Raw genomic sequence first — 13,805 nt, 5'->3', positions numbered from 1 at the left:
TAAAGTTGAGAGTTTGAGTTATGTGATTTCATCCTTTATGGTCGTTTCTAGAAAGATTTGATTCATTTTATGTCTTCTGTAGGTTATTGCAAACAAGTAATTTAACCATTAACTAAATGTTAAGATGAAGCACAGAGGTGCATTCAAAAGCACATAATGAAAAGGTGCATGGATGTGTGTATTGCACCCCACAGTTACATACAATTAGAGAAACATGGAGTGTTGCATTCCTCAGGAGAGTCAGGCAAAAGGAGTTTTGGATTAATCCTGTTTGGATTAGCTTGCAGAGCAGGCTGTGCCATGGGCAGTTACCTATACTAGTGGTTGAAACAGGTCTGGGTATGCTTACTGGCCTTAAGGCCCGTAGGCACAATTGCACATGTACATTTCAACTCCTTTTACCTTCCAAGTTAAGAGTACAGATACAGATTACTTGCAGTGAGTGATCCTTGACTGGTGTGAGCCACCACATCATGCCTAAGAATGGGGTTTGGCAGCTCCTACTGGCACAGCCAAAGTGATGCTAGAATGTGACTTAAACATTTAAGGAGTGTGAACATCCAGTGGTCCAGCCCCCAAATTCAGTTCCTAGCCTTGTTTTATTTAGCAATGGAGAAGTAGTGCTAACGAATATTCAATGCTCCTTTTCTTAGAGTGAAGTAACCTCTACTGATGGGAGCTTTGGGGAAAACTGAAAACTCTTGAACCCTCCTTGAGCTGATGTGATTATCTTTGATCCTGTAGCAAGATCTGAGCTTTCACTATGGAAAATCCTCATCTTCACTTTGTTGAAAAATAAATAAAAACAGAGAAGTGTAAACTATAGCAATATTCTGATTGTAAAACTAATCTGCAGTGTGAGATTCAGAGCACTACACTTTGTGGAAATTGTGCTTTTTCTCAGATTGTGCATTCACCTAGTCAATAGATCTCGTGTGTAACTGTCTCATTTACCCCCAATGACTCCTTTTATATTATACTGAGGGTATAATTGGCTCTTTTTCAACACCAAAAATCACATCAAATGACTAAGCTACAACTCAGAAGGGGCCTCATGCCCATTTTTAATGTATGTTACATGAGTCTTAGATTCAGAGAAGACCTTCTATGGGTTTAACTATGGGCCAGCACTTGTACAAAATAAGGCCGTGAAAAAGAGAAAGTTTATAAAGGACAAGTATGTTATAATAACGTCATAAGCCATTTTTGAAGCAGGTATCTCTTCACGGCTGTGGAAAGCAGAGAAGACATTCACTGGCTATGATGCTGTATGACACTCACAGTTGTAGCAGAGTTAATCTTCATATATCTAGTTTGGGTTGTTGAAACATTACAATAAAGCTTTAGGTAGGTTAATAGCATAACACTGGAATAGTGTGTATATAAGATTTTCAAGCCATAATGAGCATTCTTAAGATTACCTAAAGCATTGTAAGTATGGAGTTTCTGATGCCTAACTCTGCTGTCCTTAGGTGAATGATGAACACTTCTCAACAAATCTCCTTAAATGAAATAAGAACATGAAAAATATGATGCCTGATTGAAAGGTGCTGATTGCTCCCTTCTGCCCTAGTATTACTTAGTTAAGTTTAAATCAATATTTGTTATAAAAATATGAAGTCAAAGATAGAAACATCTGAATAACATTAATTGATGATGTCTTCCAGGTATTCAATCTTTTACTATAATAGAAAAATATCTACTTTGGTCTTCAAACCTAACCAAGGATAAAATTAGTATGATCTTCTTCACAAGCTTTAATATCTGATTTTATTTTTATATTTTTTTTCCATACTTTCAAAGTGGTTTCTTTTACATGGTCTGTGAATTGGGTGCAATTATTTGAAAAGCTTTATGCATTGCTTTGGTTTTGAATTTGTATGGGCACAGAGATCACAAATTTCCTGTAAATTGGTATAAATAACAAGTCAGTATTAAGTACTTCCCTAAATGTGAATTTCTTCAAATTGAGAACAGTAAAAAAGGTTTATTTCTTATGTTAAATTAAATGTTTCAATAAATATCAATCACTCAATTATATTAACATTGTAAGCAAAGCTGTTAAAATCTTTTTTTTCAAATAACATGTTTTATTGACTTACTACTTAAATGCTTCCTGTCAAAAGACACTTTGTTTATTTATGTGAAATACTTGTAAAAGGGTTCTGACTGTGTGCTTTTATGTAAAGATTTCAAGATTTACCTGATTTCTTCTTCTTATTCTGTTAATTTTAAATAGTCTCTTTTCTTATGTCAGTAATGAGTTTATACCAAAAAGTTCAATTTCAAACATTTCAAAATCCAAACAAGATCTAAGTTCTGGTCGTGTTAACAGTTTTGTGTTAATCTTGAGGAAAGAAATGGAGAGATACTGACTTACTGGAGTGGCAGCAGTTTCCATATTAAGCTTATGCACCTGGCTTGGACTTTGATATTGTGTGTTTTTGTGTGAAAAGAATGGTAACTCAGGCAAAGCTCACAGCAATTCCAACCTCTTCCAAGATGTGTAAAGTGTAGGACATGATCCCATGAGAGGCATAGAGGGCAATGACACAACAAATCTTTGCTTTAGCAGAAGGCTTTGTCAGCAAAAAGCTCTAACACATCATGGTCTAGCCACTGAAGGCATACAGTTTTTGCTATGGAAGGATTAAGCATAGAAAATAGTGCACATAGGGAGGCTGCATCTCTTAAAATTTGTAGACCAAACTGATATTTTTTTCTGCTTTTAAGAAAATACTATAGTTCTACCAGTAACTTTTTTGCTTTATGTAGGAGATGCCAGGAAATATTTGTTGTATAGATCATTCTGACTGTCACTAGACTTAGTACCTAACATAAAGGATGGAACTTTTTCGTGTCTAATTAAGTGACCACTACATCGTTCCTTCAAGGTTTTCAGTATATCATTTGCTCTGTCATCCTTATCTGGTTCTTTCTTAAGTGAGAATTCACTCCATTTGTCCTTATGTTTCAAATGAGATGATAAGTAATTTTCAGTATAAGCAATTACACTCCAGTTTGTCATTGACTGCAATACTTATGGGAATATAATCTACCCTTACTGTAGCACAATTACGATCAGCTTCTTCTTCATTGTCTTTGTGAGCTATAAGTATAAAAAGGCATTCTGATGTACTGATTTTCAAACAAGTTTTTAAGCAAAATGTTAAGAAGCATACAAAATTGATATATTTGATTTTCTTTAGTTTGCTTTAGTTTTGAAGAGTTTTGGGTTAGAAAATAATATGATAATTTTCTTTTCATCTCTAGCTGCTCCTAGACAATGCATTGAACTACACTTTGATGAAAAATATTCCATAGAGCCTTCTTGGGAGTGTAAATTTGACCATATTGAAGTACGAGATGGACCTTTTGGCTTTTCCCCAATCATTGGACGTTTCTGTGGACAGCAAAATCCACCTATGATAAAATCCAGCGGCAGATTCCTGTGGATTAAATTTTTTGCTGATGGTGAACTAGAATCTATTGGGTTTTCTGCTCGGTACAACTTTACACCTGGTGAGTACACATCATCACACTTTTTAATAGAAAAAGCTTAACATAGTAACTTTTCCACTGGTGTATAATCATGCTGTTGAACAATATCTTCAACTGAGACTATTTTTATTATCAAGGAAAGTATTAATAGATAGGACACTGATAGAAGGCATGTGTATCTTTAACATAAAAGTAAGGCTTTTTCAAGGAAGTAATTTTCAGACTGCAGTTTTTGAAAGTATTGTTTTCAATTGAATTCTATTACAGAAAAACCATTCAAAGTGTTACGTGGGAAGTTCTGTGTTTTATACTTGATTGTTACACTGTACAACTTTTCTTTCAAAAAAATCATTGATGAAGTATTCTAGTAAAAAAAATGTAATTATGTCAGAAAATTCCATCATTGCTTTTCCACTTCACCAATCATTTCCCCAGATGAGGAGTGGAATAGTTCTCCCTTCTCAATAAAGCAAACTATTACAAGTATTGCCAGAGGAAGTGTGAGATTCAAATAGTAATATGTATTAAATATTTTTCTAAAAAGACTGTAAATATTAATTGTAATTACACACTTATTCCTTGTCACTTTTTAAATTTAATTAATTAAAGTAAAACAAAATTCATATTCATACTTTCAATTAATTCCCTTACTCTCTCACTTACCAGCAAAAGATTGCTGATTTTAAATTTCTTTTTTGGCTGCAGCTACACTATACAACACTGCACTGCACTGCACTGCTGGATTTGACGTAGTTCTCTACCTTCTTATGTATTGAGTGATGAGTCATACTTTAATATAGCACGGTCTAAAGCACTATAATTATTATGTCATTTTGTCAATTATGTCACTATTGTTTCAGCTAAATTGTTGTATTAGGTCAAACAATATTCTTTAGAAAATCTCCTAAAATTAACAGACCTGAAATTCTTCTTCCTTAATTATTCCAGGGACATCATAGAAGATGGCAGGACTTCTTGCTCTGTGTGGCTCCTTTATGTGGTTTTCTTTCACTAATGCAAGGAAGATAGTTATAGTATTAACCAACATAGTTCAGTTTTCTTTCAAGTCAAGGATACTGTTTTGCAGAGGGTAAACCTATTCAGAAGGTTCAAACAGCAATAGAACACAGAATTTCTTCAGCAAATAACCTGAGAGCTGTATCCATGTATCTGTTATTGTAAATTCAAAGACAATGGACTAAATTTTGCATATTGACTCTGAAAAGTGAGTTAAATTTTTATCTCTCATTTACCGTGGATCTGTGGACTTTTGCCATTTCCCCACCCTCTGCCTAAAGTTCTTTGCTTTATGTTTCTTGTCCTTCTTGTTTCAAAGGGTTATGCTTTATGGTTGAAAATATGCTCATAGCACTACCTGCAGCTTATTCTGTCTAAAAAACTCTCAGGTAAAAGGCAATTTCATGGATCATGTTTTATCCTCGTTGTTTTTCTATTGATGTAAGGAGAATTTCTATGCAGAGATCAATGCTGGTAAATTGTTACAGCAGCATAAATTATTCTAGACTTCAAATGGAATAGTTATCTTTTTTCTTTCTTCTTTCTTTTTTTCCCCCCTCCATATATTTCAATAGAAAGCTCTGCAAATAATGGAGGATTTCTAGGAATACTGACCAAAATGAGAATGTGATTAATCTGACAAATGCAAAACAGCACTACTGCCTTCTTGATCACTGGTAACAAGAAGCAGTTCACATTGAACATGATTACTTGAACAGTCTTTTATTATGTAGGCATGGATAAGGCATGACCTATTGAGATCTATTGTCCAAATGTGTGCAGTGGGAGGGGTCACTCTCAATTCATAAAAATGAATTATGGTCTTTAAGAGTGTATAAGAGTACCATAGAGAGGACTCCACTACAGAATTATCACTTAAACCACCGAGATCCATCTTAGGTAGTGAAAACTTATGAAATTAAATTATGAATACAAAAGAAAATTTTTGGCTAACCTCTCTTTAAAGAACATGAAAATGATCCAAAGCAAAAACTCATTTAGAAACTTTTGCTGTCTAGAACAGCTGAACACTCAGGGGAGATAGGTTGCCACCCATCTCACTTGTTGAAAGCAGGACACACTGCCTATCTGCAGTCTGCATAGGAGGCTTTCTTTATCCCAGAGACAAGAGCAACAGAGCTATTTCTCCAGTACCAACAAACTTTGAGTGTCCCCACCCACCCATGAAGTGTTTCTCATCTGCCACTTTTGCATTTGATGTCTTGATGGAGGCTCTGGTTTGATGATAAAGAGATGTGATGTTAAATGTGTGGGTGTGTGGCAAGATTTGAAAAAAAACAAAACCCAACAAAACACTAAGTAAATTTGACTAAATTGAAGCTGCAGCCATTTATTGTTATTTGAATGGTACCTGGAGAAACAGGGAAAGAAATTATTTACTATGTCTCCAGGGTGTATAAAAACAGCTAACTGGATGAAGTCGAAAATAAGATCAATTAAGGTCTTGTACTGAAGATCCATTAGTCCGTGCAAATGGAAACAGCCCTGCACCCAAGGCATTTTAAAACTAGTTTGGATTAAGTCTTACAAAAAGAAATTATATAGAAAAATCCTAAGGAATAGACTAATATTTTGCAATTACTAGAACTTTTCTTTTCAATAATTTCTTTGACTCCTTGGCATTGAAATGATCAGAAATCCATCCACTGATGCAAAAGTCTAGTAGGGACTGGAGTTTTAGGTATTTTGAAGCTAATGCAACCCTTTTGTCATAAATTCTGTTCCATTTAAATAGACTTTTTTTCAGACCTTATTTCAGCAGTCTAAAAGGTGAGATCTAGCAGAAGAAAAAACTTTAATGACAAAATCAGAGCTACACACAAAGCAAATACAAACACACCCAGTAAGTGGTAAAACTCCTGACAATTTTTCAAAAACAAGGTTCTTATTAAGAGAATAATTTAGGCTTTAATTTTTGTGATTTTATAAAGTATGGGGTTAAGCAAGGTGTGGATTAATGAAGCTATATGTATGGTTTAAGGATAGACTATTTTCAATGTCAAATTCTGAGTTAAGGGGAAAAGTAGTTATCTTTTACCTTATTACAGCTGAATACCAGTAATAACGAGATGAAATATGGATGTAAAGTACATTTTCAACCATTTTGTACACATTAGAGTTTATAAGCAAAACAAAACTTATTTACTGCTAATATACTATTTCAATTTTTTTTATTTTTAAATTCTGATTAACTGTGACCATTTCAAAATAGAACTATCTCAACCCATGAAACCTTCATAAATGTGTACAAACATTTTTGTTGGCTTTTTTTCTCAAATCTGATGTATTGAAAAAGTACATGTCTGACTACAATATGTTTTATTTACTCTGTTTAATTTTGAATAGAAATGTGAAAGACCTATGAGGCAAGTCAAATGATAACTCGTTCTTGCTCTTGCTTTACCATTCTTTGGGCCATGGAAAGGCCTACACCTGAAATTTTGTTTCACAGCTCTGGGTCCTTTGACTCATTACACTCATTTTTCCTAAAAAAGTTATGTCTCAGGGTTCTTTTCCAAAAGATGTTGAATCACTGTTTTGTGTAAAAATATTCAAGTACTACTTCAAAGGGACTTATTATGACAACTATTCTTTAAAATGAGTCAATTTTTTAGTGTAGACAAGGATTCAGACAGAGAGAGGCTATGTTTATTTGAGCTTTCTTACTCAGCTAGAATAATCAGATTTCTCTTTATCCTGGTCCCTGATTTTGCAGGACAGTGGCTTAAGATAGCACATCATTACTTTCAGTTCCTTCACTTAGTAGAAGCCATCTGTGTTTTTATTTAGCCTCATTGATATAAACGTCAGTCAGTAATGTTTTCTGTTCAACTGCCTGATAATGGAAAAAGAAAAAAATATTTATGCTCATATGTCCCAAAAAGTGGAGTATAAAACACTGTCCAATCAGAATAACAGTATTTTACATTTCCATTGCAGTGAATGTCAGAGTAATAGAATAATTGCATCATCTATCTTGAGGGAAAAAAAAATAAAAAAACAGCTCAAATTCTTCCTGGTTGGGGAATTTGCATATTTTAGAACTCATGAAAAATTTAATGTGAATTTCTTGAATTGAATCACAGGTCTAAAAAGCTTAGATAAGAGATTGTCAAATCATTTTGCCATCTAATGCCTATATCTTTCCTTGAGTGCATTTAAGGAAGGGACATTTCCCGGTTGTCTGTGACAGCTGAACACTTGTGTGAGCTTGCTCAGTTTTTTGTATTTATTTGTTTATGTTGCTGTTCTCTTCCAAATTTGGTCTGATTGCTTCTAAGTTAGTATCAGCAACGACAATCACTTTTAACCAATTTGCGAACAGTTAAGCTTTTGAGAACCAGCAAACAGTCTCAGAGCCATGTGGCTTTGAATGTGGCAATCTTTTTCCTTTGGGATCAGAGTTGGTTTTAAAAATTAGGAGAAATTATTCATTATAACTCTTTATTTAAGCTTTTGAGCCAGAACCTCCTGATGTTGCAAAAAACCTAAAAAGTGTGAATCTCTTTATTTATTGAGATAACTAGCCCTCAGCACTTCAAATTTTTATAAGCAGCTTGCTTGACTTATGAACTTTTAGTGTGTTCATAAAAGTGCACTTCATAAAAGTCAGACCCTTCCTTGCTGTTCACAAGGCATAAGAGCATCTGGTCTTGTGAATGAGAAGGAATTTCTCACATGTAGGATCATGCATTGCATTGACAATCATGATTAGTTAAATAAATATTGTCTTTTCAAGGGAATTTCTTTTGTGTTGTGATGTCCTATAGATTTCATTATCTTACAAGAACTGTAGGTCTAGGCCTAGAGTACTTCAGTATCATAAATATGAGAATGTAATGTGATAATATGTTTATTTTAAATTTCAAGTGAAAAAGAATTCCTTATGTGGAGCAAATGATTATCTAAAAGGTCTCATGGGATTCTCAGGTCCTGTATAACCTCTTATCACATACTTATATTTTTCTTTTGACAATACCCAAAAGGTAACTACAGAACTTCCTGGTTTAGAAATCCCTGCATACTGGGATATCAGATTACCAACAGAAAGAAACTGAACACTTAAGTCCCTATTTTGTTGAGCTTTGATGTAAAAATAAGAGCAATAGCAATATAATGCACAGTTTTAAGTATTTTAGAATTGGAGTAAGATTTTTAATTGACTGGGGACATTAGAGTTTCATTTGTATTGACTGAATATTGGATTTGAAGGGGCTTTCAAAGTCTAGTGCTGTCTCTCACACTGTGACTGCAAGCAGTCAGTTTCCAGCTCATGTCATAACTCTTTAAGTTCATATGTCTCTATAAATAGATCTTAAAAGACTTTCCAAGTTAATTTTATTTGGATATTTTCCGCTTCTGCCATTTTTATGAAAGACCTGTTCCAGGATCCAAATTATTAGGAACATTCTTCTGATTTCTTAGCTAAAATATAGACGGCTTATGTCTTTGCCTTCTTACACCAAAGTTACTTGTTAACTATGAGACCTCTTTCCTCACCAGGGCTGCATGCCACTGCGTTGTGAGCTTAGAGATGGCAGTCATCTCTATTTTAAGTTGTCAGTTTCCTTGTCTACGCAAGTCAAATCCTTGTGCTGTCTTTTTATGCCATAGGCTCCTTGCTCTCTCTGCCATCAGTACTACCCCTCTTCTGTACAAAAATTTCTTCTCTGTATTTGTTCCATAACAAGTGGAACTCATACTTCTAGAGAAAGTTTACTAGGATATTATACACCTGTACAGGTACAGATAATTCTATTCTACTCCCACAGGAAATACCTTTCTTGATATGTAGGCGATCTCACCAATAACGGTGATTATGGTGTTTCGAGTTTAAAGAATATTTACATAGGAATCACATTTCTCTGACAAAAAAATTGTACTTTTGGAAGCACCTGGGAGGAATCTTAGCAAGCTTAGATGTGCATTCAAAATTAATAATAGAAAACCAACATTTTTAGATTAAGCTGCAGTTTTACACCACCATTGTCATTCTATAAATTGTTTATATTATTACTTGTTACAGAACAATAAAAACTAAATCTTAGAAACAGGAGAAGATTTTTCCCTAAATAAGGTCCTTTTCTTATGTTCTTTTACCTAAGGATAAAATTTTGACTTTATGCAAATATTATGCTGAGTTAGCGTAACATTAGGTCTGATATAAAGTGATTATCCTTTGCTTTAAACCCTTGTAAAATGTGGAAATAACCAGTGGGACATGGACATTTGTTTCCCCTATTAATTCTTGATTTCTCTGTAATGTTTGTGAAGCACTTGAAAATGGCAGAGCAGGGGGGATAAAATGGAATTTGTAGCAAACAGAAAGTCTTCCACTAGTGTTTGTAAACAACATCTTTTACAGTGAGAATTTTCACTACTAATGCCCACATTCAGAAAAACACGTACAAAATCTGTTTTTTAGTGTCTTACTTGCTTGTTCTTATTTAAACATTATAATACGTATTTCTTCAGGGAAAAAATTAGAAACTTCCTGCCTCATGTATAATGAATAAAGAGTTTTTAAATACTCTGCAAAGGTTTTCCAGTTCATCTGACTTCCTCATCTGGCAGATTTTCTAATAGATTGTACTGGGATGCGCTCCGAGCTGGTTGTGTTGCGGCCTGATCCTGGTCTGTAATAGTTTCTCTTAGTGACCCTAGAAATGTGGATGTATGCAAAGATTCTGCTGACATTAAAGTAATTCTTTTTCTTTACTTATCCATTCTTTAAGCCATTAAATTTTCATCTTTATGCATTGTATCTACAGGTTTCTGAGGTGTTACTGGTATAGCAAATAAATCTTAACACTCATCTCAGTGTTTTTGTCTAATCAGCCTGAGTGTGGCCTATCTGTTAGATGGGAAAGTTATTTTTTAGTTTAGGCACACAGTTGCAACTGGTCTCATTCTTTAGCTGTGCTTATATGTTAGATGCAAACCCATGTTTATATCACTTGTTTTCAGTCACATATTTGTGTAGATTCAAGTAACTGTGATTGCCGATTTTTTTTGTTATCTTCTTTTATGGAGTAGAAGATTTTATCAGCAATAAATGAAGATCTTTATTGAGATATTTAACTTTCTTTAATAGATTCTTAACTCTTTGAATAGTGCTTTTCGCTAAATCTCCTTAAAAAAATATACACAAGCCCTTGTTAGAAATCTCCAAGTTCCCTGTAACTAATAAAGAGAGTTCTTGCCCAATAATTAGTAGCTTTCAACATTTGAGTCTTTGGAAAACTAAGTCATGTTTCTGTTTTTAGAACTGAATATTTTTGTAGTATACAGTAGTTATTAAATTATGAAGTGTGTCAGATAAGAAATATATCCTCTCTCAGCCTTTGTTGTACATACTCATCAACTGTCTGGCATTGGTTCATATTCTGAGGCTAATATTCATATTTTTTGTAAAGAGGTCAATCCAGAGAGTCAGTTTTGTTTACAAGTATTGAGGTGAATGTTATTGAAAATTATTTGTGTATTTGTAGTTCTAGGAGGTATATGTTGTTGTCATCTTAATATATCTTTTGCAATATTGATGACTACGGCCAACCTTTATTCAAAATGCAGACTATGTAATTCTTCCATTTCAGATATCACATTTGAGCTTCTTTGATGCTCAGATCTAAAAATAAGATCATGCTTCATTCAACTTTGATACAAATTTTGTTCTAAATATTTTGTAAATAAACTTAGGTGGCCCATTAGAGTATCTATGCCTTTGATCCATCTTCTCTTTTTCTCCTATTATGTGCTAAGATATCAAAGAGACTGTAATCTTCAATATCGTACTGCTGTCATGAGGTAGAGAAATACTATCATGTGCAGTTCTTTCCATGTAAGGAACAGATTAATTCAATGATTTCTTTGAGTAGGTGTCATCTGTATGGTTAAATCTGGCCAATGTGTGTGTTGCTAGACGCAAACATTGTGGAAAACGAGAGCATGAATCAAGTCTCTGAACACCCAGACTTGGTCCTTTCTGGTTTTTTCCCTTTTTCCTTTTTCAGTTTTTCTCTCTTTGTACAATTATAACCTACCTAAAGCTAATGACAGATTCTATTTATCATATATACTTTTATCTTCTACATACATCGAGGAGTTACAAACAAATCTCCTCTCAGTAACATTGGCTGACGTCATGTGTGCAATAGATGCAGATATGTTGTCCTAAAAATAACCATTAACATTGAGGAAGTAAAAAGTTAAAATTTTTAAGTCCAATTTCAAAATAATTCAAATTTTGAAATATGAAAATCTATAAAGAGTTATATAGTGGCAATAATGAGTTCATGTAAGAATCACTTGCTTAATGTGGGTGTTGTTTAATGTTTGTGAATGCTGAGTAGATTAAATGTGGGGGTTTTTTCCTTGCAACATTAATTCACATTAGGTAGAGATATTCCTAATCTTTTGTTTGGGAAAACCAACAAGTAGTTTTTTATTCAATTTATATTCCATGTGTACATATTTTCAATTTGCATATTTTTTTTTATTATGGCAAATCCAAATGCTAGATGTCCTTCTTTTTTTTCTCTGCAAAACCTTTTCATTTCATAAAGGCCCTCAGGCCAACTAAGAATAACAGCTACTATAATTTAGCACTGTAATCCACCAAAAATCTCTGAAATTACTTTCTGATATGCCCAAGGATAATTCCCAAGAAGAGTTACTTAAGCTTACTGTACTCAAATGCTGCACTGACAAGCCACTAAATCCAGTCTCAATTTATCAAAGAACTTCAGGAAGCCTGCATCGAAGCATGTGCCTAAATCTGGACAATCTCCAGATTTGGGTACTTATTTAAAAGTAGGTATGTTTAAATACTGTCCTCTACCTTTCCATCTATTGTACTAGGTCAAAATAAAATACTTTTTAATTTTGGAGAACGGAACCAGTGTTTCTTCAATTCTTGCCACGAATTAAAAACTACTTTTCTACCTTCACAATGTTGTGGTAGATCTGCATCAATTCAGACTTTGTCTATTTGACAAGTATCACACTACTATAGCCCTAAGTAGGTTTAATTTACTAACTCTCAGGTTTTCCTTTTTTTTTTAATATTCTGTTACAGTAAGCTAAATTTTTGTCGGATCATGATTTATGATTTTTCTTTCTTCCTTTACTATTCTTCCTGTAGATATCCTTGCCCTTAAAAAAAAACACCTTGGAATTGTCTGAAATGAAATAATTTACTTCAGCCATCTTCTGCTTAGAACATAATTAATTCAGAGAAGCTTTTTTGGTCCAACTCAATTGGTCAGTCAGATTTACAAGTTGTAAAATGTAACCATTTGCAATGAGTACTGGTTCCACCCCATGGTTTTAAAATTTGAAACATAAAAAAAAGTTTCCAGTACATTTTTACTACATTCCTACTATTTGAACTTTTGATAGTGCAATCAGAGGGGCTTTTAAAAATAAAAATGAAGCAGTACGTATGGATAATTTTTTGAAAGGGGAAATTTTATTATTATATAATAATCATATTATTCTTGCTCTGAAGATCCTTCTTGATTATGTCAACTGCACATTGTTTACATGATCCCAGCATGGTTTCCAATTCACTAGGGAAATTAATGCCTGACATTAGGATTTCCTCAAATAGATTGTAGAGGAGATTTTAACTTCAGTGAGACAAAATGTTTTGGTCTGGAGAGTACAGTGTAAAATGAACTTTTGATCACTTTTTTTTTTTTAATGTATAGGATTATGAGATTTACCAAACAATTGAGAATGCAATTGAACAGAATAAAAATTGTGAAAATAAATAAACGAATGCTTTTGATCAACATTTAAAAATATTGCTTTAGAGGTCATTACATTAAAGATGTAGAAAGTTTATTTGAATATTTTGATGTCAAAAGACTATCTAGTAACCAGCAATTTGAGTCATGAGTAAGATGATAAGAAGAGAGTTGTCAAATTTATTTTGAGAATTCAGATTTAAATAAACTGGTGTCCATGGCAAATTTGTACTAGCATGACAGAAGCAGGCAGCATGAAATGTGTTATTCTAGTCACATATCAGTCCCCTAAATGACACTGAGAAGCCAGAAGATGTTGTGTAACAGGACTTACACACATCATTTGCCAGATGTTATCTGATAGTTGAAGCTCAAGAGACAATGTTATCAAATCTGCTGGTTGCAGTATGTGGGTTAACAAAAGATTGTATTATACCATCTCTTGTTTTCTCTGAATTCTATTTTTCTCTTTCTTTTATTTCTTGTAGCTCATTTCTCAAGTCTATGTGAAAATTA

At 33.5% G+C, this 13,805-nt stretch overlaps 1 protein-coding gene across 2 annotated transcripts in view; it reads left to right on the top strand.

Annotated features, from left to right (window-relative positions):
• NETO1 (neuropilin and tolloid like 1) overlaps positions 1 to 13,805 on the top strand; it is a 66,443-nt gene that overhangs the window by 11,198 nt on the left and 41,440 nt on the right. For both annotated transcript variants that reach the window (XM_032710215.1, XM_032710224.1), the window contains exon 4: positions 3,274 to 3,522. In XM_032710215.1, coding sequence (XP_032566106.1) covers positions 3,274 to 3,522 — 249 coding nt within the window. The remainder of the gene's footprint in view (positions 1 to 3,273; positions 3,523 to 13,805) is intronic.

The sequence above is a fragment of the Chiroxiphia lanceolata genome, chromosome 1, assembly GCF_009829145.1.
Source record: "Chiroxiphia lanceolata isolate bChiLan1 chromosome 1, bChiLan1.pri, whole genome shotgun sequence".
NCBI lineage: Eukaryota > Metazoa > Chordata > Aves > Passeriformes > Pipridae > Chiroxiphia > Chiroxiphia lanceolata.
Note: the sequence above shows the minus strand (reverse complement) of the source record. Positions and strands in the feature narration are given on the sequence as shown.